Source organism: Poecilia formosa, unplaced genomic scaffold, assembly GCF_000485575.1.
Source record: "Poecilia formosa unplaced genomic scaffold, Poecilia_formosa-5.1.2 Scaffold204, whole genome shotgun sequence".
Classification (NCBI taxonomy): Eukaryota; Metazoa; Chordata; class Actinopteri; order Cyprinodontiformes; family Poeciliidae; genus Poecilia; species Poecilia formosa.
In genome coordinates this window covers 575680-597609 of record NW_006800143.1, presented here as the reverse complement: position 1 = coordinate 597609, position 21930 = coordinate 575680, and the positions used below count along the sequence as shown (strand labels likewise).

The 21930-nt window shown below is 40.2% G+C and overlaps 1 protein-coding gene and 1 long non-coding RNA gene across 5 annotated transcripts in view; one reads left to right on the top strand and one right to left on the bottom strand.

Moving 5' to 3' along the window:
- The window catches only part of adgrd1 (adhesion G protein-coupled receptor D1), a 34426-nt gene extending 13378 nt beyond the window's left edge, over positions 1 to 21048 (bottom strand). Inside the window, exons 1-14 of one of the 4 annotated variants that reach the window (XM_007567113.2) lie at positions 20533 to 21048; positions 20416 to 20455; positions 19977 to 20093; positions 18772 to 18870; positions 18348 to 18470; positions 17804 to 17980; positions 15473 to 15730; positions 14226 to 14293; positions 11751 to 11900; positions 11592 to 11642; positions 10487 to 10610; positions 10219 to 10326; positions 8948 to 9023; positions 7254 to 7395 (exon numbers count right to left, since the gene is read on the bottom strand). In XM_007567113.2, coding sequence (XP_007567175.1) covers positions 7254 to 7395; positions 8948 to 9023; positions 10219 to 10326; positions 10487 to 10610; positions 11592 to 11642; positions 11751 to 11900; positions 14226 to 14293; positions 15473 to 15730; positions 17804 to 17980; positions 18348 to 18470; positions 18772 to 18870; positions 19977 to 20093; positions 20416 to 20455; positions 20533 to 20640 — 1641 coding nt within the window. In that variant the 5' untranslated portion in view covers positions 20641 to 21048. The remainder of the gene's footprint in view (positions 1 to 7253; positions 7396 to 8947; positions 9024 to 10218; positions 10327 to 10486; positions 10611 to 11591; positions 11643 to 11750; positions 11901 to 14225; positions 14294 to 15472; positions 15731 to 17803; positions 17981 to 18347; positions 18471 to 18771; positions 18871 to 19976; positions 20094 to 20415; positions 20456 to 20532) is intronic. The other 3 variants (XM_016679206.1, XM_007567114.2, XM_007567115.2) reach the window with 3 other exon arrangements.
- LOC103148385 (uncharacterized) lies at positions 1847 to 4082 on the top strand. Its single transcript, XR_477349.2, has 2 exons — positions 1847 to 2159; positions 2640 to 4082. It is a non-coding gene; the product is annotated as an uncharacterized LOC103148385 (long non-coding RNA).
- Positions 21049 to 21930: the final 882 nt, after the last annotated feature.

The following is a 21930-nucleotide window of genomic DNA, read 5'->3' as shown; positions in this document are numbered from 1 at the left end:
TGCAGCTGTGGGCTCTGCTCGCTCTCTGTGGTGGACACTGAAAACAAGACGACGTGTCGAGTCGCACACGGTGCGAGGGAAACTGGGGACAATTAAACAAGTCCAGGAGTAATTCATACAGGGTGGGTGGTGGGTGTTCAGACAAAAAAAACAGCTATTGCTGTAGAGATAGCTAAAAAAATAAAACAAAAGTTATAAGTGGTGGTCTGGATGCATCAGTTTGTGTGTTTAATTCCCACATGTTTCTTTCTTTTTTTTTTCTTTTTTTTTTTTTTTACTTTGGACTCCTTCCCAGGAATAAAATTTTGGGAGTTTAAGACCTTCAGCATCAAGTTCAGTAACAGGGAATTAACTTTTTAAGTGGGGTAAATAAGGTAAATACCTTATTATCTCCAGCTTAAAAGCTCCGTATGTGCCGTACATTTGCATACTGGCTTGCATATTGAATGTGGCGACATTAAACAAAGAAATGATGCTAATAAATTCCTCAAATTGGTATTAAAGTTGTCCAATAAGAGCAGAGGCGATCTTTAATGATGGTCCCTCATTCTTCATCCTGTTTGTCCCCACAAATAACCCACTTTCCTGATGAACATCATTCTGGAAAAAAACAGAAGTTCAGAAGTAGCCTACTTCCCACAATGAATTTCATAGATGACTCCACTACATTAAGTACCTATTTTGAATTTTAAAGCAGCTTTGAACAAATGGATCAGACTACCTTTAGAGCCATTAAACAGATACTTGAGGTCTCTTTGACTGGACATGAGATAAAGCAAAAGAAAACTTGTTTGGGGTGGAAATGACAAATTGCATCTTTTTTTCTGTCCTGGGTGGAGAGCCATATTATTTTACATGTGTCAGGAGGCAAGTTGGTGGTGGTGGTGAGATAGAACGCAGGGACCCAGATAAAGATGATAATGATGATGAATTTAATGAAGGTAGCAGCTCGAACAGTCAAAACATGTAGGCAGCACAGTGAGCAGAAAATAAAGCTAACACTGGTAGCAATAGACTGAGCAACAGAGCCAACGCAGGACTTAAGCAGTTCTACTGTGATGACAAAATAATCAGAAACTCAGGACTAACAGTTCTACTGAGACAATGAACTGAAAACTACAACGGACGAGGAACAGACGAGGTATGACGTACGACGAGGATCCGACAAGAGACAAAGGCAGCAGGTGGGACTAAATACACAGGGAGGGTAATCAAGGAATGAGACACACCTGGGAAGCAATCAACGGGGAAGACGCAGGAACAACAGAGACTCAGGACAGAAACTGAACACAGAAAACCCTTAATATAAATACACGGAAAACACGGATCATGACAGCGTGAGACGCTTTCCTCCGACCTTTTAAGAAAATGAAATGTTGCATCCACAAACTTACCAGAGCTCGACAAAGACGCGTTTCAAATATTATCATAATAGTAGTAAATTACATCTTGCTCGGAAAACCTAATGTCTTAGGCTGTAGATTTTTTCAGAGACAGCATTTGTGACATTTGAGTTATGATATATATATATATATATATATATATATATATATATATATATATATATATATATAAATAAAAAACAGGGGGTGTTGAGAAAGGGACTATAATGAAAGTCTTTAAATACTTCTGGCAAGTGAGGAATGGCAATGACCAGAGCTCCATCTGCGATTGATCAGTGTGTTGGCTCACACGGCTTGTGTTTCTCTGTGGGTGTTGGTGTATGGATGGGCGTGGGTGGCTGAGGGAGAGGGAGGCGGAGGAGAATATTTTGCCCACAAGGTTTAAGTTTAGGCGTGTTCTGGAAGCTATAAAAAGACGGACAAAGAAAGGCGCGAGCATTATTTTGACTGAGAGAGCTGATACCAGCAGCTTGAGTGCAAAAATTAGCCGTGGGTATCAGATAGGCTGAGCGATCTTTCTGCGCTTATTTTAGTGACCAAACAGTTGTTTTACCTTCTAGATTTCAAGGAAGCAGACATTTTTACAAGCACAGAGCGTGCATTTTCCTGTTCTGAAGCTACATTTATGGTTACCTCCTGCCAAATCTCTTTCACAAAGCTTTTTATTATAGATTAAAAGCGAGTGACAGAGCAAACGGAAGAGCTATAGCCTTGTCATATTCTGAATGTCATCATTAGTTAAGCATGAAGTTCCAGGTAAGCGAGCGACATCAGCACACAAAGTTCTTTTTGTGTGTTGTTGAAACATGTTTTATTGCACCAGGTTTTTGTACATCCTGCACAGATTAGCTGAAAAACAATCAAAAAAATCAGTTTGAAGGGAGAAAAAAAAATGGTGCAATAACCCTGTTGCATAAGTGTGCACATCTCTTAGCTGAAGCATCTTTTGATTCAAGTTCAGAATTGTGCTGGTTGAGCTGACTGAAGACACAGTGAGGCAACCGTTACGATACAAAGCAAAAATGTAGCTACCCTTATCAAAATATGTTGATCGAATCATCTTTCATTTCACCGTACCCTGTGGTATGATAAGCCTTTCAGCTAGTTTACGCAACACCAGCGATAGCAGGATGGAGGAAGAGGGCCAAACAGCGCTGTGTGTCTCTGTACGAGTCTATTAATGTTTACCCGCAGACGCCAATGCCTCACAATCCTTAATTCTGTTCCCTGCTCAAGGTTTCCCAAACGGAACCACAACCACAGACGGCAGGAATAAATCAGCGATGGTGACAGACTCCAATCAACTCCACAGAATAATGCAGTGAGAGAAGCACGTGGGAATCCAGCGGCCTTGCTAACGCCTTGTCAGTGTGTCGAATCTGCTCCGCGCCATATTAGAGGCAACGGTAACTTAATTCCGACTGAGTCGGCTGCCGATTTGCTCCGCTGAGCTGCTCCTTGAATCAAAAGGGCATTAATCAAAGTGAGCGGGGTCGATCCAACGTCAACCACATGGCTTTGACCTCAGCTTGACTGAGTACCTGCCATGACGCAAAGATATTTACAGGTTGCCGATCCCATCAATCTAGTTTCTGGGTTTTTTTTTTTTTTTTTTCCTTCTATCAAAGCAAGTGTCAGATAAAAGACAGAGAGATCTGGACTGTTTATACTGCAGACGGCACACAAGACCTGTAGCTATGGCAGCATGGAAAGACTAATAAGGGAGTTTGCACATTTCTGCTTCAGACTGCCACAATGTTTAAATAGACTTGCTGAGTACTCCTCTGCAGAAGCACGTTGGCTAAAATACAAAACTTAGCCGGGGAAACTGTGTCATGGCAGGACAAATTTGAAGTTAAGCTCGCTAATGCAGACCATAAAGACTCAATCTTCAGTAGAAAAGCATATTTTATGTGTTATATTTAATTGTTTGGAGGCACATTATCCAGAGTGGGGCAGAAACACAATTATACTTGTGAGAAATACATTTTTATCATATTACATTGCTTTTACTCCTAAATGCACATTTTATTTTTATATTTTAGTTTAAAAACAGGATCTTACTGGTGTAGATCTGGACACATGCATCCTCTTTGCAAGGTAACGTTTCTGCCGGGCAATTCTGTCACTGTTTAACCTTTCAGTTTCATGGTCGGCATACAGTTTTTAGATCTGGACTGCAGCACAAAGATCTTTGAAGTTATGCTCTTATAAGTCTTACAGTTGAAATATGGAGTTGTCCTAATGGAAAAAAAAACCCCTCCAGGCTCCCAGGAGAAGCTATCATCTTGATGACAGAAACTCTCTCTTTTAAATTCCAACATATGTCTGAGGAAAACCTTTACAGGTCAGCGAGGGCCGTGGATACCGATGCAGCCCAGTATCATCTCTGCTGACAGGTTTTGCAACTTCATCCTTCATTTGATGAAGACCGATTGTGTTTACTTAAAGAAAACTGAATTGTAGAGTGATCCAACCAAAGAGCATGTGTCCACTGTACAACTATTTATACAAGATGAGCTCATGCTCTAAGAAGTCGGATGTATTTTTGCACAGAGTTCAGAGATAAATGGCAGTCCACTGTGTCACACAGCTCCAGCGTACATTTCTGGATACAGAGGACGATTGGGTGCAGTGAGTGTACAGTTTACAGTGCTGTGAAAAGTGTTTGTTCTCCTACAAATTTCTACCGTTCTTGTTTTGTCCTATTTGTTTGTTTCTGATAATCAACACCTGTTAAATCATGAACTGCAGTCACAGAAGCAGTACGTGTCTAAAGATCTCCAAAAGGAAAACATCACGCATCAATCTAAATAAATTCAAAAACAGATGAGAAACAAAGTCACTGCCATCTATAAGTCTGGAATGGGTTACAACACCATTTCTGAGGCTTTTGGGACTCCAGCAAAGCATTAATGAGAGCCATATCTGCGTCTGCATTTGTGTATGTTTTTCATCTGGTGGCAGAAAATGTTCCCTATGGGGACAGTAACAAAACGACGCAGACACTCATTATCCACAAAACACGAAAAGGTGATGAACCTAACCAAGAGTGGCTAACCAAACAAGATTACTCAAACACTGCACCGGTGACTCATCCAGGAGATCACAAAAAGAAACACAGAACATCTAAAGCAGGGCAAATATCACTTATCTCAGTTAAAACTAATGTCTATGATTCATGGATTACAAAAATAAACTTGGACAAAAAAACGGCATCCATTGGGGAATTTCAAGGCGAAGACCACTGCTGACCAAAATGAACACAAAATGAACACAAAAGCCATCCAGGCTTCAACTGGACAAAAAAAAAATAATCAAAAATCTCAAAGACCTTTGAGAAAATAATTTTTAGACTGACTAATAAAAAAGAGGACATTTTGTGAAACATTTCAGAAAAAAAAAAGAGCAACACTCAAACACGGGTAGTATGGTGATCTGGGGCTGGTTTGTTGCTTCGGGATCCAGACGACTTCCCATAATAAGGAGAACAATGGATTCTGCTCTCTGCCAGCATATTCTGAAGGACGAAGTCCGGTCACCAGTTTGTGATCTTAGGCCTACACTTGGACTGACGGTGATCTGAAGCACACTAGCATGTCCATCAACAAGTGGTTAAAAACAGCCAATTGGATGTTTTGGAATGGCCTAGCCAAAGTTCAGACTGAACCCAATCAGGAATCTGTGGCATGGCCACATGCTCAACACCCCCATAACGTGACAAAAAAAAAATCTTTAAAACAAAAAGGTCATTGACTCATTGCCAGTTTACACAAATGGCTGATGGCAGATATTGCTACCAGCAGCGGCAAAACCAGATATTAGAATCCAGAGATAATAAATGATGTTATGTTATTAATTGACTCTAATCATCTTTGTTATTTTTGTGTGTGCTTTTTTTGGTGATTTGAAACTTTTCCATGTGAGAAAAGCAGCTGTAGTGGGGCTGTGGTGTAAAGTCTGTTTACATCTCATGTGATATGGCAGACAAGGCGATCCTGCAAAAAATGGTGAGAGGAGCTGAAGTACCGCACTGTTCCCACTATCTCTTTCAAAGCTGCAGCAGAAACAAGGTATTTTTTTAAAACTGCTCCTATCAGGAAAACATACCAAATCCTTTAGGGTAATCGATTGATTTGATGTAAGTATATCGGTCATAATAGTAAAGTATAAGTATTTTAAATACTTCACAGCAGAAGATGTTCCAAATTAGTTTCTTAGATTTTCCCAATATTCCTATAAGAGTATCTATTATCACTGTTGCAGGTCTTCATGTAAACGGCTATAAAAACCACTCAGTGTTGTCGGTTTCTTTGACGTTTTCTGCCCAGAAAACCTGAAAAAAAGATCCAAGTAGACAAAGCCGTAATGACCGTGTCTGTAAAAATATCAAAAGAACAGACTGAAAAATTATGTATTTAAATTTTTTGCTGGATGAGTCAAACATTCAAACCTTCCTTGGAAACTGGTGTGACTGTACTGTCTAAGATTCCTCCCAGCCTCCAAGCGAGGAAGGTGATAAGCATCCTGTAGCAGCCAGAAAACATAAAAGCTCCAAAAATAGTCTCTCTTTGACCAAGTCTGACCACAGCTATGAGCAGCAAACCAGTTATAGCATACTAGCTCATTTTTTTGGACATAATCCTGGCCACAAGGGTTGCACGCGTAATCACGACAGAACCTCTAGAACGTCTCCACTTGGACGAGTGATCTCAGCTATAAGATCAGGCCGGAATGAGCTGGCACCGAACATTTCAATCAGCGCGAGAGAAATTCAACAAAGCAGATTTATATCCACAACAGAGGTAGTCCAACGAAAATGGAAACGCCTTAACTGGAATGACAGCTGAACTGGTGAGCGTCGCTCACACCCCTGTGGTGTCTGCTAAAACAAACAGAGGAATCACTGGAACAGGAGCCAGGCCAAATAATTACAGCATCAATATTTATTTCACCAAGAGGGGGGCAAGGGGGAAGGCTAACAAAGCAACATTAGTACGGTTTTATGACACAGCATGAGCTTCTTTCCCGCTTTTATGAGAGAGGAAGGAGGGTATTGGTAATGTACTTCAATAGAAACTGAGTAATTCTTGTGGGACTTTTAAATGAGTTACAACATCACAACGGTGAGGGCTTTGCCCAACTGGGTTTGATAACTTCTTTATCAGTATCATCGTTTGACTGGCCTACGCTTATGAGTGCACATCATTAGGGCAAAAAGCATGGCCTGAAAATTTCTAAAACCAAAAAAAAAAAAAAAAAAATGAGTGCACATCATTAGGGCAAAAAGCATGGCCTGAAAATTTCTAAAACCAAAAAAAAAAAAAAAAACAGCACGCCACCACGGGAAACAATGTTAATACAACACACTTTTTTTTAAAAAAAATATAGAAATTATGTGTTTCAATAACATTTGCTATGCTAAAATGGCATGACTTCCTTTGCAAAGGACCTGAAAAAAATGTTATTCATAAAAGAGAGGCATTGTTGCTTCAAAGCGCCCCAAGCTTGCAATTGAAAATATCTATAATCAGTTTGCTTTCTGGACGCCACATGCGCTGCGAGGGGGAAAAAAATAAATAAATTCAAGCAGGCTGAGAAAAACCAAAATAGGGTCCTGCTTCCATGAGCCTCATCCAGTTGTGGACACTCATCTTCTTACATAAGAGAGCGCCAGAAATAGAGCTGATAGATTTCATGTGAGAGCATCCAACCGCTGTTGCAATAAGCAAACTATGAAGCGTCTGATAAGGTGTGTCTCTTGACCGACAGCGTTGCTCGTTTGGAGAAAGTGTGACTGAGTGGGAGTCGAACAAGAAGAGTCTGGGAACTTAACTGGGTTATTCTTACCAGAACGTGGGTGAGGACAATTTTGATGAGCGGCGCTCCAGAATGGTTGACCAACAGTGGCGGTAAAGGCTCCACTTTCAGAGAAATCAGGCAGCTTGCTATCTGGATCTTGTGATCCTTGTAGTCAGTTGCTTTGGTAATCCTGGAGAAGAAGAACAAAAAAAACCAAAACAATCCAGTAGAAATAAGGATACATTTCAAGATTGATAGCTCAACACTGAAGAGCATTTTCCATTTTAAACTAGCATACTAAAAATTGCTTACTGACACATGAGTGTCACACACAAGGCCGGAGAAACAGAGCAGTAGCACTGAGATGGGATTTTGGCCATCGGTCTTTTTAATGAATTAAACTGACAGCCACCAGTTTTTCCAGCATCATCTGATATGTGACATTATGATCATACACGCATCAAGATAGAAGGGAATATTTTCATCCACATAAAAGTCCCAGATGTCACAAACATCTGGAAATTTGCAGCTATCTGGTGAGACTTTAGACTTTTATTTATTTTTTTTTACATTTTTTTACAGCTATAAATCATTTGTATTTTATTGATATTTTGGGGGGTTTGACTATAACTAGTTAAGTGTTATGAAAAATATATACATGATTTTAAAAAATTTTACTATTAAAAATCCGAAAACTGTATAACGTCCATTAGCTCTATCAGTATTTGCACAGCAGCTTGCGTAGCTAGAGACTGAAGGTTTTGCCCAATCTTCCTGCCAAAATAGATCAAACTCAGTTGACCTGAATGGAGAGCATACATTTTTAAGTATTACCACAGTTTGGGTCTATACTTTGACTTATACTTATACTTTGACTTATACTTTGGCCACACGGTAATTTTTCATGTGCACCAATCTTAGCCATTCTGGCACAGCTCCGGCTGTACGCTCCGGGTCGCTCTCCTGCTGGAAGGTGAGTCTCTGCAAAGTCTTCTATAACCTCAACTTCTTCCCCCTTTGTCCCAAACAACTCTGACCAACGGTACTGCTGAAGAAAAAACATCCTGATACCGTAATGCCGCCACGGAGGTGGTATGTTCATGGTGATGTGCGTGCAAGACTCCAACCTTTTTCTTAAGTTAGTTGGGTACAAGATTTTGCAAAGAGGTTTGTTTAAAAAAAAAAAAAAAAAAAAAAAAGGTAATCGTGTGTGCTTTCTTCCGCTTCACAATTAAAACGATCAAACTGACAACAGTAAATCTGCCCCCAAAATCTCAAAACGTTAGTGGCTTATAAATACTTCTGCAAGTCACTGTCACGTTGGTTTTGCTGAAGACTAAAGTCGCCAGATTGCTGTGTTTATGTTCACCATGTGGGTTATAACTGCAACAGTACATGTCTCGAGATGATCCAGTGATGTGACAATGACTGAGTGAGTGGGTGGGTGAGTGAGTGGGTGGGTGGGTGCGTGGGTGGTGGGTTCCGATATGGCGTGTTAATAGCAGGGTGTATCAGTCAGTGGAAGCTGAGTGGTGAGATGAGAGATAGGCAGAAAGCACAGATAAGCTCCTGGCTCCAGGCTTCAGCTGCTCTGAGGTTCAGGAAGTTTGAGGCCCTTGGACACGATTTCCCACACGGTTAGCACAAAGAGAGGGGCTTGGTTCAGTTTTCTTTCAAACGGCTTGAACTTAGAAAAACAATTCCCGCAAACTGGAGCACAAAAGGTCACCCCTTCCTCTTACCTCGTCTTGACCGGGCTGATTTCTTTGTAGTACTTGTGCATGTTGTGGTAGAAGAGGCCAACAATGGTGGTCTGAGCTGAAGACAAGAAGTGGACACACGGAGGCGGAGTGAGAGGAGGAATGGGAATGTACGACCGGAACGCTAAAATGCTCACAAAGAAGGGAAGTTAATTAACGGCACAATGCCACCGCACGCCGGCACCAGCCGGCTAATGGGAGAGGAGTATAGTCTCACAAGGGTGAAAGGGAGAACGCCACATGGTTTCGGTGAATACTTATGAAATATTTTCACAACTTCAGTGGCAGACCAGGAGGTCCGGTGCCCCTCCCCTGACCTTTCCTTCAGCTCGTTCCCACCTCCATGCGACGAGATAAAAAGTGAAATCGGAGGAAATTCCTAATGACCCTGTTCCTCTGTTCAAAGGTTGAAGCCCGCTGAGAATGACAACAAGGGCTCGAGTGTGTCAAGCAAATGTGCGTGAAAAGTTCATAGGAATATTATTCCAACCGAATGCCTCCCAGCAAGTTTCACAGAGGACCACGTCTTGGTCGGTTTCCTTGTTCGGTTCTCCAAAAGCAAAGAATGAACAAAGAAAACACCGTCTGGACAACTCCAATGCATTGCATTCTCCGTGCTCTATTAGGATATAAAAGTTGCCCTTTGAGCATTTTACGCTGCCAGGTATTCAGGCCTATGACTTAATTTGGCCCCGGCTCTCGTGTGTCAGGCCATAACGCTCATTCCTCTTCAATACAAGTTTGTAAATGAATTATTTAAGCTGTTTATTTTTTGTGTTTGCGTGCCAGAACACGGCATGGAGGAACACAGATGGAGCCGGGGGAATATGACCTGAATGCAAAGTCGAACAAACAACGTTTTAATGCCCAGTGTAATTACTCCTCTCCCTCAGTCCACTGCAGGGCCCGTTCTTTTTTTAATGACGAAGTGAAGTGGAAAAAAAAAAAAAGAGGAACAACTTTTATTTGTTCTGTTTTAAATGAAAGGGTAACTACCTACAGTAAAATCATAGGTGGGTTTCTGCAGGGCATTATGAATCCTAACAAAAGCTTTCGCCCCAATCCCTTCTTAGACCGCATGCAGCTAGTAGTCTTACATCTCAGCTTATTGTAACAAGAACTTCCTAGATTGATATTTCTGGATTGCACATTTGATGTTTAGTGGTCCGTTTCAAATGGTAGAGTCTACCCTGCCAATTGAAAAAAATAAAAATGACATTAAAACATGAGCATGTTGAATTATTTACACTTACTGTGTATTGCAAATGCCTCCCCAGGCACTGAGATGTAATTCTTCCCCTGTGTGGGAAAGCGGTAATGTGGCAGATTGAAGTTCTGTGGCAGCTTCATCAGGGAGTAATCTGCGGGGGAGATGCAGGGATCAGAGTTTAGGGAAAAAAAAAGAGAAAAGAATAATAAACCCAGGAGCAAACAAATAAAACCAATGTGATTTGTGAAGAGAAAGGTTTGGGGAGTGAAAGTTGGTCCATACAGCAGAGGGAGAGCCGACATCTTTCTGACCTGCAACCAAAGACGTTCCTCCCAGGGAAAAGGGAGAGCCAGAGCTGAACTCCAGCTTGGTCACCATGTGTCCCATCACGATGTCCACTGTCTCAATCAAGCTGCTGACCACCGGGTCGGCCTGCTGACCAATGATTATCACAGGAAAAGGTCACATTTTGCTGCCTTTCAATGTGTTGCTTCAGTTTATCAGATTTATGTGCGTTTCTTCTATAAATTAGGTTGAATTTGTATTTTGTAGTTCACATTAAAGACATGTCAGCTGTACAGGAAGGCAATCTTGTTTGAGTCTAACATGCAAATAATTAATTTAAGAGGCAATCGGTATTCTCTTTTCTGAGTGTAGAGACTAATCTAAGTAACTTTATCAGAAAGTGATAGCATTTGATAAATATGAAGTTAAAGGAAAATGGTACATGATTCTGAAAATTTCCAACAAATAAAAACTGGGTTCCCACCTGCTGCAAGTTTTTAGTATATATGTCAGCTTTGCATATTTACATTAAGAAAAAAAAGGGAATATAGCTCCAACTTCAATAAATTGCTTCAAGTGATTACAATTAGTTCAATTAAGTTTATTTATTAAATTGGGTCAACTTGAAAGTTTAATAAACATGATAAACTAGTCTGGATGGACTTAATTGAATTACTTGTCACAAACTGAAGCGATTTATTTAAATTGGACCAATTATTCTTTTTTCTGAGTGTAGAGACTAATCTAAGTAACTTTAGCACAGCCGATGTGGTTTGCTAATATCTTTCCACAGATTCTCACTTGAATTTCTCGAATATCAGAGCAGTGAGATTTGACCAGGATAATTGTTGATCAAAGGAACCGTCGTATGTCCTTTAAATGTGTTAGTGACACCTTTGTTTTTGTTTCTGTGAAATAACCTCCTTTAAGGCACTCTGTTTAAGCGAAAGCAGTCTTAATGTCTTTTACTGTCAAGAGTTTCGAGTGCCTCTCATGCCAAAAATATGCAACATTAAAAACTCTGAGTCAATGGCCCGCTTTCGTGTCTCAGCTCCAAGCAGCGGTCAGATTGCTTCTGCTACATTTTGTCGTGTTTGGACCTTACACAACAACGGAGTGGCCTTATTTTACCTCTGGCAATCCTGGAGAAGTCAGAACTTCTTCCACACTTTTGAGAAAAGCCTGGAAGAGAAGAGAGAGGACATCGTCATCTGCACATGGGTGGCCACTGTGTGATCTTGTTTTGAAAGCGTAGTGATAAGTTTTTTCTTCCGTGCTGTGTCCCAGGACCTGTGTGAGGTTGTCGGCAGCGTAGTGAGGAATTGTCCTGTTGGGCAGCGCACTGAGGAAGTCCAGCACGGGCTTGGTGCTCGGCCCCTGGGAGCTCTGGACCACCTCCTGGTGACCGCTGATCACAGGAGGGCTCGTTTCAAAAGCTCTCTGGGGAGACGGCGCAAAAATCATTTGGAGGGAAGTTTATGAATGAACACGGAGTTCCAACATACACAGAACGTGAAGTGATTGATTTCAGGGGAATACTCTGAGTAAATGTATCGCCGTTTCTCTATACAGTGCGTTACAAGAAGCTACTCTCATGTGACTAGACGCAGCCATTTTTGCCCTGTTTTGAGTTTCTGAGTACGTTTTCTACCCCCGAACCTGTCATAAACAGGATTCTTCACATGTGTTCTCAATATCTTTCTTTTTATCTGTTGACAAAACGAAAACAGTGCCTCAGTGAGTAATGAATTGTTTGTGCATTTTGAAGCAAAAGACCCCCATTTCCCACTCTTGTGACGACTTTGGTGTTTATTTTGGTGATTCCCTTCCCCCCACCCATACCTTTTCTTTGTAGCTGCTGCATTTCCTTTTAAAACTCAGAAAATGTTGATGTTAAGCTGTATTAAGGCTTTACTGTATTTTTGCAATTTTTGGTTGTTTCAAACTGATGATGACAACCGATGACTAAAGAGTGATTTTTCACAATCTGCTCATAGTCTAATGCAAGGCAATGTGGTTGTTGGACCAAAATAAATATTTTCCACCAGCTGGAGGTCATTCAGAGCCGCTTTGGTTTGATTAGAGGTCATAATTTGTCAAATTTTATAATTGCTGCTGGCCCTGAAAAGGACAGTGATATTAAACATTGAAAAAAAGATACCTAAAAAGACATTTAATAATGCCTCTATGATTTGTACTTGCAATTGATCTAAATACTTGGCCAACAGCAGAAATAAACAACATAAAAAAGTTGTCAGGCGAATTTACTGGCATTTGGTACAGATGTGTGGAAACATAAAATAAATTCTAAAATGAAAAATGTGTCAAATCCTCTCGGCCAAAGCTTAGATCATGCAACCAGAGGCAAACTTTGTTATTCAAGATGTCGACCCAGAGAAGCTTTCCCGTTCTATTTGTGTCAAAGTGATCAGCAGAAGCGTTTTGTCTGACTGACTTGCAACAAATGCCAGCTAAAGAATGGGCAGTGTCCCACAGCAGTGTCTGACCAAATGGTGGTAAGCATGAGGAGGAGGTGCCAGCTTGTTGTTCTCCTACTGATGCCCCCTGTTTGTCAAGTTAGTGAAATCAGTCAATCAGTCAATCTTCCAATCCAACAAACACGTGTGTAGCAGAATAGGCTGTTCAGCATTGGTAGGGCTGAACCAATCTTATCGTTGGTGCTCAACTCACAAACGCATCTTTCTTACAACTGCGGCTCCTTTTGAAGGCAAATGAACTGGCTTTTTTATCGGATCGGATTTCATCTGTAAAAAGCCTTGTTAAAACAAATGACTCAACCAAACACAAATTTCCTGACTATCTTGGATTGTATGTTTAATTAGCAACGGATCATTTTTTGTTTCCATGGAGTTTAAACATACCTTAACACACAGGCCCCTAAGCTTCAAGGCTGGACACGTATTTACCTTGCCACCATGCACAGTAAGCAGGATGACAATGGGGGTAAATAACCCTCCAAAGCTTTAGAGACCTGCAACAAAGTGTGTCATCTTGGGGGGTCACCAAAGGTTCTTGTACAAGCCAACCGGCTGCTTGGGAGTGATTGCAGGAAAAGCCTTATCTGTACTACGATCACAAACGCAAACTCCACTGGGACCTCAACTCACAGCGTGCTTTGTTCAGATAAAATGTACACTGAGCTTTCCGGCAATAACCAAACCAAGTAAGATGAATATGTGCAAGACGACAACTTGCTCAAGAATAGTGGAGGACTTTCCCCTCCAAATGCCATGAAAACCTGATTAGATCACAAACCACCCTAAACTGCTTTCAAGGATGTTTTAAATAAAGAACTGCTGGATTCAACTAGTAAACGTGAAAAAATGGTCATAGGTACTATTAATAGAACAATGCTCCAAAATACATGGGCCAAATCAGTACAGAAATGGTTCACCAAGCACAAAATCTACCTTCTGGACCTCCCACTGCCCTGACATATAGAAAACCTGGGCTCAATTAAGGAAAAGCGCAGCACCAGGAATCTGGATGATGTAAAGACTGTTCAAAGAGGAAGAGTCAAATGTTGTTAAACGACTAAGCGTCATCGCACTGGAAAAATAAGGTAAAGTACTGACAGCAGGAGTACCAATAACTCTGTCACTGTGGTTTTGTGAGCACTAATAATTATTAACATAGCCTTTTTCCTCACTTGAATTAAATGTAGAATTTTTCAGTGTGGCAATGTGTTGGTATTAATTGGGGTAAGAATTGGGAAAGGGGTAGAAACACTTCCAAGACACTTACACTTGTTGCTGCAGTAGTGGAGACATCCAAAGCATTTCCATGCGTTGTAGCAGAAACCTCATCCTGACCTAAAAAGAAAAAGAAAAAGCCTCTTTTGAAGTACAGAATACTCACCAGACTGTTGACCTGCATATCTGGTTGTCTTTTTTTGTATTTGTTCCTTTTTTCTTTTGATATTTTGTTCTTTTTGGTGCTTTGGGAGCACAGCCAGATCTGGCTGTAGTTCTGGATTTTGTCAGCATAAAGCTTACATTTTGATTCCACTCGGCAGTCATAAAAGAACAAACGCCAGATCCAGAGATTTGCAACCTCTATTAGACATGAATGATCAAAACACACATGTTGCCACTACACAGACTGCACAGGATTTAGATAATTTCTTTAAAAGTCTTTACACTTGTTTAATGAAGCCAGCTCTTACAAGCTACTATAAGATGACCATGTTTGGGTGCGCTTTAGGGATGTGAGTCTGAATCATTTCTGCTCTTCTTTGATTGAAAGAAAAAGTAGGCGAGTCACTAAGAGCTAAAGATAGATATTGTTAGCAAGAGCAGCCAGGCTATTCGGTGTCCAGAAATGACCTGTGAATTATATCACTTATGGAAATATTATCAGAGAAGAGGAGAAAGCTCAGAGCATTTTTGAAATGCTTCGTGCATCACAGCACGGCAGTAACACTTCGCATGTGCAGCTACCAATCACCCTGAGGAATTAATGTGAAACACAAATGAATTAGATTCAGCTTAACGCGCATATCGTATTGCGCTGAGAATTTCTAAGGCGGCGCTAGGATTTTCTAATTTAGATTAACACTCGATAGAAAGTTGTTATTTTTAAAAATCGCCTCCATCTCCATTTATGGCCCTCGGCTGACCGGAGGAGGTAAACAGAACAGAAACATTCAGGAGTGTGGAGGTTAGCTCCTTGCATGTTGTAGCTTGTCACATTAAATTAAAACGATCTGCCTTCTGCGACTCAACATGCCTCTACACTTTGTTAGATACTTAAAAGGCAGAACTATTTCAGCTGCGGACTTAAAATTGTGTGCGAGTCGAGGGGCGTGTGTTTGTGCACAGTTTATATTGTTGTTGTTTTCCGTCACTGACGAGATTCGGCACAAAGACAGAAGGTAATTTAACGTTAACCCCTGTTTGCTCAGAGTCAAAAGGGAGGAAACAATTTAATAGACAAAGACTGCATGTGCTAGAAAGACAGGAAATACTTTCCAAGAGAGCACATTGTCCTACCTACAGCTGCTCTGTAATAGAGTTTGATCTGACGGGGAGAAAGGGCCCTTTTCCAGATGGCAAATTCATCGAAAGCCCGCGTTACATAATGACGATGCGCCCTGTTGTTCTCGGTTTTGAGGAAAACGTCAGAACCGAAGTCTGCAGAGCTCTCTGAGGTAGAGCCGGAGGGATCACTGCCACACAGAGTCCCATTGATGAAAACCTTTAGACCGTCCTTCTTGGTCCAGGTGAACAGAACGTGTGTCCAATATGGGCCTGAAAAGGGAAAAAATATATATATATATTTACTGAAAAATTACAATTAAACAGCATTCAGTGAATGCTCTCATAGATACAAATACTTTTTTGGGAAAATGTTGATCTAATTTTCAACACAGAACAGCTAATTTCTGAAGTCAGGGGTTTAAAGGAAGTCTTACAGCAATGTGCGACTAATTAATTCAGATTCAAAGTATCAGAAAAGATTTCCACTTCTAAATTAGATTTAGAAGTGGAAAAACCTCAGACTTTCCAGAGTTTTGGGAACCGTTCTAATCATTTCTCAAACTTGATTTTTGTAAATTTTTGCCCTTAGGTTAAAATATAATGCATGAAACAACTTCACCCTTCAAAAATGTATATCATAGCACAACGATCTGAAAAAGCGCTTTTGTCCTTTTATCTTACAAAGTCATTTTATAAAGATGCTGTTGCTTAAAAACCAAGATTTACTCAGGTGATACTTATTACAAAAAGGCTGGTCTATGTGATGTCAGCTGCTGGTCACAGGTTCTCCATCCATCTTTACAAAACTTGATTTCGTCAAAAACCATTACCGTGGTTACTTTCAAAAAGTTATCAGCAGTCCTTTTCTCTGTGTGGCGTCCATTTTAATAGGCTCAGAGCTAAAGCTGAACATTAAAAACTGAACATTTTCATAATAGACTGGATTTTTTTTTTTTTTTTTTTGGCAAAATGCTTAGGCGAAAATATTAGTACACTCTCCTTACTGAGCTCAGTTGACATGTTTTTCTTGTCGATGAAACATCTGCGATTGAAATCGTTTACGCAGTTCATCAACATATGTGTCTTAGTGTTTCCCAAAACATTTGCTATTACAAAGTGCAAGGAAGTAAATGAACAACAAGAAGGTCCCACAGGACAATACATTCACTGTGTGAAAACACATCTGCCTGGAGACCACAATGCATTTCTTTTTTGCTTACAATATAAACCATATGTGCCAAGACTTCCACCACTTCTCAACTCATTCAGAATTCCCTCCGAGTATACCGCTCCATTTTCAATTTTAATTAAGAAAGTTGCTCACATGCCGCCCGGGGGTTCATTAAATCACCCTTTTAATGTTTTCCTCACACTTGTGAAGTGGAGGAGGGACAGCTGACAGATTAGGACATTCTGTGCTACAGATCTGGCATGACACTCTGTGAGAATCAGGCAGCTTTTGATCTTCTGGAACAGCAAATTCAAGCCCAGATTGAGTTTGCCTCTTCACGAAACGTTGAGCAGCCAGAGCAAAAACATTTATGGTTAAGGCACAAAATGTTACTGCGATAGAATTACAGTTTTTAAATCTGTCCTAACAAGATCGCATGTAAACCTTTCTCCCTGGTTACCGCAGCTAAGATGTTCTGTTGATTGACAACACTTCGCAGGTCTAACCCTCCTATTACCATCGAGTTAGCACGGATGGAAAATGCCAGGAGTTCCTCACAGCCATAAAATCAGAGTTAATTCTAGTTGCCTGGATAAAGGTTTTGACGTAAGGGAGGTAAAAAGCTCAGCTATGTTTCTGCTCCAACTCAAAAATGATCTCAGGCAAAAGTCTTAGGGCAATATTAACTAACACCAAGTTTATGCTGTATGTTTACTCTTAATATAACCCATAAAAATCATTTCCATAAAGCCTTGGAGCTTTCAATGAGTATGACTGACCCAACACTTTCAGATGAATTCTAATCAAACTTATGTTGTTAGGATTTAGTCAATCTTGACTACTATATTGGCAAAATAATCTGGTTGAACAATTCTCTATGCCAAATTAAAATTTTTGCTAACATGTCAAGTTATTTTGCATTTTTACACATGAGGCAGGCATTATTTCACTTTACACATGAAATGGCTGCATATTGAATAAGATGCACTTTTTTTTTTGCTACGGCAAACAGACTTGCCAAGTCAACAGTGAGAGCATATGGTGTCAGTTAAAACCAGGAGAACAATAAATCTGTGTAGTGAAAGATTTGATCAAATTGAACACAATTCACATGGATGTGTACGAATCGTTTTCTCAAGTAGTATTATGTTATAAATTTGTTTTTGCTGTACCTGAAATGGGAATCTCTGCTCTCCATCTGTGTTTGTCGTCTTGCGTGTAAAGCTCCACGCATCCCTTGTGAGAGTCTGCAAAGACTGTGAAGCTGTTGGAGATGACTTTTGCACCAGACGCCACAGCAAAGTTGGAATCTGGCTTTTGGTTTTTCCAAAAAAAGGAGAAGGTCACACCTAGAAAAAGATTGTTTTAATAGATTAAAGATTTTTCCAAAAACCTACAATGGTGTATAACACAGAGAGCTATATTCAGCTCAAAAAGACACACTTACTTTTTTATATATGTATATATATACTTTTTAACAAGAAGACCAAACTTATTCAGTTTTGGTTCTTTTTGGATTACCAAAATTGTTATTATTTGCTAAAACTATTAGAGACAATGTTTTTAAGCATGCTTTTCCACCATCACGGTAAAATTGTCTTACTTGAAAATGTTTTGGGCATCCTTTCATACGCTTCTCACTAAGGTTTGCTAGAATTTTGGCCCATTCCTCCAGACAGAACTGAAAGCATAACGTATGAAATGCGCTGCACCTACCATCCAGAGCACAGAGGTTCAGATCACTGACGCAGGAGTTCTGGTAGTTTCCAAAGTAAAGAAAGAGGCCGCTGTTATCACAGTCCAGAAAGATACCCTTATTGTGTACTCCTTCAACAATGTCTGTAGCAAAACATAAATTACAGAAACACATTTGCTTCATGATTTAAAATTGTGAGATAAGTAAAGAGTTTGATGTATATATTATGGTTTTCTATGTTTTTCTGTGTACTTTTAATTTTAAACCAATATGAGTGACTTCCTACCAACACCAATTGACAAAGCTACAGGATTTATATCATACAGTTAAGCTACGCTCTTGTGCTGCAAGGACAAACAAGCAAAGAACCAAAAGGTGTGCAATGATTTGCTGCAGTGTGTGATGCACAAATGACCGTGTGAGCGGAAAGTGATGGATTCTCACCTACTATTGCGGAAATGTTAGTGTAGGCAGAGTCATTGGTATACACATAGGAAGAGTTATGGGAAGAAGGGAGCACAGTGTGGTTGTGGATTCTGACAGCTGGACAAAAAAGACAAGAAGACAAAAACCGTAATTTCCACCCGGAGAACAGTGACAGGAGAACAACGGGAGGGACGTGCTGCACAGATATGAAACAGAGTGATGCTGGTGAAGGTAAACACAGAGTGATGCCACACAACATGCTCGCATCCATACCCGATCCCTCTTAAACATTTATGGCGTTTCACTCAGTACAACTCAGTACAACTAAAGTCATGGAGTGGCTTGGAAACGTATTCACACCCTTTAGGCTTCTCAAATTTGGTCACATGACATCTGTAGACCTCAATGTTTTTATTGGTCTGAAGCAATACTCTAAACTTAAATATTGTGTTTTCATTAGGTGCAAGGAGAAAATCACCGTGCTTAACTGAAAGCATCAGTCACTGTGTAGCTAATCAATATAATGTGTTTCACTTAGTGAATGGAGTTATTAAAATAAATTAACTTCTCAATACTGCCCAGCTTTATTAAATATGACTACATAAGGATGATACTAGAAGTAAATCTTTTGGAGGTTGCAGAAAATTTGAGACTAAGTAGCTATCCGTACAAATCTACACATAGTCTTAGATATACAATACAATATTTCAGATAAAAGTATACTTTTCTTATTCGAGTGGTTAAGTCAAAGGTCTGATCTAAATCCAATGAGTAGTCTGTAATAAAAGTTCACATTTTCTCTTTAAGATGATATCCATCGACTTGACTGACCTTGAGCAATTTTGCGCAAGAAAATAAAAGGCAAACATTTCAGATAACAGGTGTGTAAAGTTCATACAGACACACCCCGAAAGACCTATCGCAATAACCGCAGGGTGCTACGGACTGAATACAAATGTTCACAGTTTTATTTCTATAAAGTAACTAAAAACAATAATCATACGCAACTTTTTGGCGGCCTATCACATCAAATCTCAGGGAACGAAACTTCTGATTGCAAAGTGACAGAATGTGGCAAAGCTTAAGGGGCGTGAATACTTTCTGCAAGACACTGAATGTGATTGAACAGGCAGGATAACCGTGGCAGGAGTGCGAACAGTGAACAAAAAAGGGCTTTCTAGGAAGGACCCGGATGCAAACACGGCGGCCATGTATGCTCGTACTTATTTTGCTGCCGCTGACATAACGCGGACTGCTTCCAATCTGGTCCAGCAGCTCATGTATCCCGTCCACCACATCAAGAGGCCAATAATGTGAAGCCGTGGCCAACACCTGCAGGCCTGGACAAGAAGATCACAGGTAAACAAGCGTCCCTAAAGGACACTGCTCAGAGTTTATTATTACGCCAGCGTCCAGTTTCAGACGTCGGTGGGATAAAGAGATTGATGATGATGAATCAAAACAGCTGCAAAAGCTGTTTATGTGGCAGACCATTCTGATTAACGAGACATAAACAAATAACATCCCTCCATAGAAACAGACACTGGAGCACATTGTTTCCTCAAGTTATTGTATATATTCCAACCAGGATGTGGTCATTTGATATGTTGATCTGATAGCAAACAAAAGCGCAGCACAATGTCCGTATGGAAAACTTGCCACTACCTGCATGATTCTCATTTGGCACCACCTGAGCACAGACCTGCAAAAGATGAATCTGCTGTTTAATAAAGTCTGACATGCAGAAAATGAGCTGAAAGCTTGAAGTTGTTATCTTACCTTAAAGCATAAGACAAAAGCAGTAAGAAGTCGAATATGCAAACAAAATTCCATTGCTCTTGAGAACTGTACAATGTTATCTTTCTGAAACAGCCTAATTCCCTTCATAAAGATAACTCCAAGAGCAGTTAGTCATTGTCCCAGGATGAGGATAAAATAGTCCATGTGTCCAATCCAATAGATGCTACAATAAAAGTTCTAACAGTAATGTTTTTTTTTTTAAAAAGGGGCCCAGATTAGATAACTTGAGGGGGAAAAAAGAACCCCACTTCACAAATTATTGTGTCATAATAGCAAGTTCTGAAGCCAAAAGTCCCACGCAGAAAGTCACAATTCGTCATCCACACATTCAGCTGCTTCTTTAAGTTTCTGCGCCTTGCATCTGGAAACAGCGAGGTGTAGTGGAGCTCAGCTGGAGCGCACTGGCTGGCTGGACTCTACGTGGGAATTGCAAATGTGATGTCATTGTTGGACCCTATGAGGAGGGGCGTTCAAGTTGTGCGCAAATGGAGGGATTTGTGCGTAATTGAAGATTGCGTGGCAAATGAAAGAGTGTAGGTCCAAATTTTAGACACACGAGTGCGTAAAAAAACCCCCAAAAACATATTGGATTTATTTCCTGTGCGAGTACAACAAATTATGTAATATTTTCGCAGCCTCTACATAAAAAGGGCAAAGCTGTCGAAATTAACGCTTAACAAAATATTTATCCATCCATAAATTTCGCAAAGTACATCTGACGTTTCACATCCGAGTGAATTTGCATATTTTCACTGTCATTTTGTAGCCACGTGTTGCCACATCTTCAATACTGCTGCCGTTTACTATCCGCAAATAACTTAATTTCCTCCTAATCTGCCAAACCATAAGTGGTTTTATTTGACAGTATAGTTAGGTATTTCTGATTGTTTTATATAAAATTTTATATAATCGTGAAAATGCTCAGTTGTCAAGTATTACTTAACCGTATTTTTGTTATATTCTACACAATTTATATAAAGCTACACCGTATGTACATCGCTTTTCTAATAATGTCTGTGAGAGATTATTGGTGTCGTTTACCTCGACGAAGTGCTGCAACAACAAAAAAACCCGACTCATAAGCAATGATTTCAGTGCGCAAGTACGAGATGGTTCGATAGGTACGAAACAGCAAGAGGATGGGACGAAATGGTAACAAATAAGTGGACATATGAATCGACAGTGTCTCACTGACGGAGCCCATTAGGACCCACCATAAAACCTCTGAGCAGCCTCCAGCTGCTTGTAGAAGCAAACTCTTGCAAGTAGAAGCAAGAAAAAGCGGGGTAGAAAATTATCAAAATGTTAAAAGTATGAAATGACGGAAAGAAACAGCACCAATAAATGAACATATAAAAAAATACAATTAAAAAGGAC